This window comes from Pygoscelis adeliae, unplaced genomic scaffold (genome assembly GCF_000699105.1).
Source record: "Pygoscelis adeliae isolate BGI_AS28 unplaced genomic scaffold, ASM69910v1 Scaffold65, whole genome shotgun sequence".
Taxonomy (NCBI): domain Eukaryota; kingdom Metazoa; phylum Chordata; class Aves; order Sphenisciformes; family Spheniscidae; genus Pygoscelis; species Pygoscelis adeliae.
This window is the reverse complement of record NW_008824864.1, coordinates 1,754,379-1,758,863: the sequence shown is the minus strand read 5'-3', so window position 1 is coordinate 1,758,863 and position 4,485 is coordinate 1,754,379. Positions and strand designations below refer to the sequence as shown.

Here is a 4,485-nt window from a genome sequence, read left to right as displayed (position 1 = left end):
GGAGTGCTGATCAAGGCACAAAAGTAAGCCGTTTTTCTTCTAGTCACCTTCAGTTACCATCTGAAATGATCACTGCACCATGCAAAAATTGTCCTGTTGCTACTAATAATAGCATTTTTGTTAGAAGTTTGAAAATGTAGTACAATTAAATTGTCTATGGTATTTTAACGTGTATTTGAGAATTTCCTTGATTGTTAAATTGTGCATGGTTCATTCTTTAGAAAATCTTGCTATACAGTAGTGACCTATTCTGAAGGATGACCAGGCTAATGTTGTGTTCCTTAGCTGTCTCCAGTGTATTCCGAAAGGATGTGTGGGCTGTGTGGGAATTACAATGGTAACCAAGGGGACGATTTTCTTACACCTTCTGGCATGGTGGAAGCTCTTCTGGAAGATTTTGGAAACTCCTGGAAGCTCAACGCAGATTGCCAAGACTTGTCAAAACAAGACAGTGACCCCTGCAATCTCAATCCTCGCTTAGGTACTGAACTCCATCCAAAATTAACACGTGCAGCAAACTGTGATCTTCCATTTTACATAACAATAAAAATTAAAAAGAAATAAAATAAAAATAAAGACAAAGAGAAGAAGCTAGTGTTGCTTACATTACCAGCGGGGTGGCTGTAATCTCTGTTTAAAAAAAGAAAACAACAAAACCCCAAACAAACAGAGAGACACTGATTGATGCAGGCTTCCTAAGGAAAATGTAATGTTTTATGAAAATTGAAAACAAAAATCAGTAATGTGGGATCATACTGCTGTTCAGTTTGGATCACAGTCAGAGTTAGACCATCACAGCCACAGCACGAACTTGTGCTGCTGAAACTACTCTTACAAGTGATAGCAATACTATGTTTATCCTCTGGGTGGACAAAACACCCGTCTTCTTCACCCCTCTGTCCTTACACCTTATACACTTTTCCTGATCCCTTGTCTCCCTTCTTTTACTGCATCTCAACAGACCCTTTCCCTCCATACTGCTTGGCTGTCCTGGTTGGACACGGGGAGAAATTCTCAGAGCAATTTTCCTGTCCCAGGTGTTACAGCAAGCTCTGATTTCTGGGGGGAGCAAGCACACAGAAAATTTTATGGCCGTAGATCAGAGCAGGCATTGTAGATTTGTGAGTGTAGTGCAGCCTAGAAGGTTTAATTTTGCAAATATAAAAAGCAGCAGAAAGCAGAGGCCCTGTAAAAGGAAGTACAGTACCAGAAATAGTGGTAACAGAATATAAAAGCATTGCTTTTCCTTGATTTGTTTTACTAGTGAAACATTATTCTTTTAGTGGAGCTCATGACCTATGAGCTATGATGCTATCTATGCCTACTTGATCCTATTTTATTCTTCTGTGCATTTTGTTGTTGTGGTTTTTTTTTTTTTTACAACAGAAAAAGAAAATGCTTACTGTGGCTCTTCTAGCTTTTCTTGAAAGCCACCGATTGATTCAGTGCAAGCATGTAATTTTTCTCTTTTTAGCTAAATATGCTGAGGACTCCTGCTCAATTCTGATGTCTTCTGCATTTGAACCCTGTCACCATGAAGTCAGTCCCACTCCCTATGTGAAGAACTGCCGCTTTGATGTTTGCTCCTGCTCCAATGGCAAGGATTGTCTGTGCTCTGCTATTGCTAATTACGCAGCAGCCTGTGCTAGGAAGAGCATCCTGGTCCAGTGGAGAGAACCTGACTTCTGCCGTAAGTGAAATGCTCCTAAAACCCGCTTGTTTTCCTTGTCTCAGAGGAATTTCTTGGCAATGTCAGATGAGAAATCTAGAATGAGATGATTTCTGCAAGGTGCCAAATATTTCTTATGGCAAATGATGAGAGAGTATATCTTTCCTCCACTCTAACAAGGATGCAAAAACTGTTCACAGAGACTGCTCAGCCCTGGGGGAGAGAAGCAGTCATCTGACATACCTCAGCAGAGCTTTTGACTGGCTTTCCTTTTGCAGGTGTATTTAAGTTTCAGCTACTCACCTGGAAACTTTCTGAATATCCCAGGGTAGGAATCTCCAAGTGATCTGTAGTAATGTATGAATTACTTTTTTGGTACCTCCTTCTTTTGAGGCCCACGCTTTCCAGCTCCTGACCTCATCAGTGACTCCTGACTTTAGCTGAAGTTGAGGGTATGGAGGAAGCACAAAGGCAGGTACTTGGTCAAGTGGTATCATAGAACAGAATCATAAAAGTATAGACCAACTTATATCAAAAGGGACCTCTGGCAGTCTTCTGGTACCACCCCTGCTCATAGCAGGGCTAACTTACAGCAGATTGCCTGAGGTCTTGTCTGGACAAGTTTTGAATATCTCCAAGGATGGAGATCCTACAGCCTCTCTGATATCTCTCTTAGTAGTTTGATTATCACCCTGTCAGTGCAGATGTCTGAGATCTATGTTAGATACTGGGACCGGTACTGTTTAATATCTTCATCAATGACATAGACAGTGGGATCGAGTGCACCCTCAGCAAGTTTGCAGGTGACACCAAGCTGAGTGGTGTGGTCTACACGCCAGAGGGATGGGATGCCATCCAGAGGGTCCTGGACAAGCTGGAGAAGTGGGCCTATGTGAACCTCATGAGGTTCAACAAGGCCAAGTGCAAGGTCCTGCACCTGGGTTGGGGCAACGCCCAGTATCAATACAGGCTGGGGGATGAAGGGATTGAGAGCAGCCCTGCTGAGAAGGACTTGGGGGTACTGGTGGATGAAAAGCTGGACATGAGCCAGCAATGTGTGCTCGCAGCCCAGAAGGCCATTCGTATCCTGGGCTGCATCAAAAGAAGCGTGGCCAGCAGGTCGCAGGAGGTGATTCTGCCCCTGTACTCTGCTCTGGTGAGACCCCACCTGGAGTACTGCGTCCAGCTCTGGAGCCCTCAGCATAAGAAAGACATGGACCTGTTGGAGTGAGTCCAGAGGGGGGCCATGAAAATGATCAGGGGGATGGAACACCTCTCCTGTGAAGAAAGGCTGAGAGAGTTGGGGTTGTTCAGCCTAGAGAAGAGAAGGCTCCGGGGAGACCTTATTGCAGCCTATCAGTACTTAAAGGGGGCTTATAAAAAAGATGGTGGCAAACTTTTTAGCAGGGCCTGTTGCGACATCTTTTTAGCAGGGCCTGTTGTGACAGGACAAGGGGGAATGGCTTTATACTAAAGGGGGTAGATTTAGGCTAGATATAAGGAAGAAATTTTTTATGCTGAGGGTGGTGAAGCACTGGAGCAGGTTGCCCAGAGAGGTGGTGGATGGCAGCCTTCCACATCTGTTCTGCTGCTTCTTCCTAAACAGGGAGTGGGAAAAACTTTTATAAACTGAGTGCGTAGAAACTGGAGGAGAGAGAGAAAGAGAGGTAACTGGCCTTCCACCTGGTAGGGTCTGTACCTGTAAGGTCAGTGACTACAGCTTCTGCAGGCTGGAGAGTATTTACTGCAAATGAGAACAAAACCAGTTTATGTTAAACTGCTGCATGGTTTCATAATATTTTACCTAATTTATGTAAATGTTCAGATAGTGGAACAGTAATGTAATAAAAATCCTTTTAAAAATGTGCAGGTCTGGAGGCTGAAAGAAAGAGCAGCGATAATGCACCATCGTTCTTTCTGTAATTGAACAAGCAATTTTCACAATTAATCTTTAATAGTGCAGAGCTGCTTCCTCCTCTCTGTGCATTACAGAGCACTTTATGCTCTCATAAAGTGACGATTTCCCTGATTGCAGATCCATCAGCCCCCATTAAATAATCCTGATGCCCCAGACATCTCCTGTCACATGAAGGAGAACAATTCTTCTTCTAATGGGCTTGAGACGTGAATGTGCAGGTTGCGTAATTTGTGCTGATGGCCCAGTGCACTGAACATATGCTCCGCTCCTGCCTTGGTCAACAGAGATTCAGTTTCTTGGGAAATGACTTGACAGAACCGGTTTGCTTGATTTGAAGTGGATAAGTGGCAGGGAGGTAAGTCATTAGTGTAGCACAGCATTTCTGCTGCGTGTCAAGCTAACAAGCGCATTCATCTCTCACATCTTTGAAATTATTTTAGTTGCAGTTTGATTGTTTAAGAGCTGACTCATACCCTTGCAGCCCACCATGAATAAGCAACAGAGCCAATCTATTCATGCTGCATGGAAGGAGCAGATAGGCCATACTGTGAAGGGCTGTCTCGCTCATGCACATGCATGTAAAATCTGGGTAAAAAAATGGCTGGGTAGCTGGGCCCAAAGAGTTGTGGTGAATGGAGTTAAAGCCAGTTGGCAGCCAGTCAAGTGGTGTTCCCCAGGGCTCAGTATTGGGGCCAGTTCTGTTTAATATCTTTATCAATGATCTGGACGAGGGGATCAAGTGCACCCTCACTAAGTTTGCAGATGACACCAAGTTGGGCGGGAGTGTTGATCTGCTCGAGGGTAGGAAGGCTCCACAGAGGGATCTGGACAGGCTGGATCGATGGGCCGAGGCCAACTGTATGAGATTCAACAAGGCCAAGTGCCGGGTCCTGCACTT

The 4,485-nt window shown here is 44.4% G+C and overlaps 1 protein-coding gene across 1 annotated transcript in view; it reads left to right on the top strand.

Moving 5' to 3' along the window:
• VWF (von Willebrand factor) overlaps nucleotides 1-4,485 on the top strand; it is a 149,165-nt gene that overhangs the window by 41,978 nt on the left and 102,702 nt on the right. Inside the window, exons 14-15 of the mRNA XM_009324340.1 lie at nucleotides 286-481; nucleotides 1,475-1,690. Of these exons, the coding sequence (XP_009322615.1) occupies nucleotides 286-481; nucleotides 1,475-1,690 (412 nt within the window). The remainder of the gene's footprint in view (nucleotides 1-285; nucleotides 482-1,474; nucleotides 1,691-4,485) is intronic.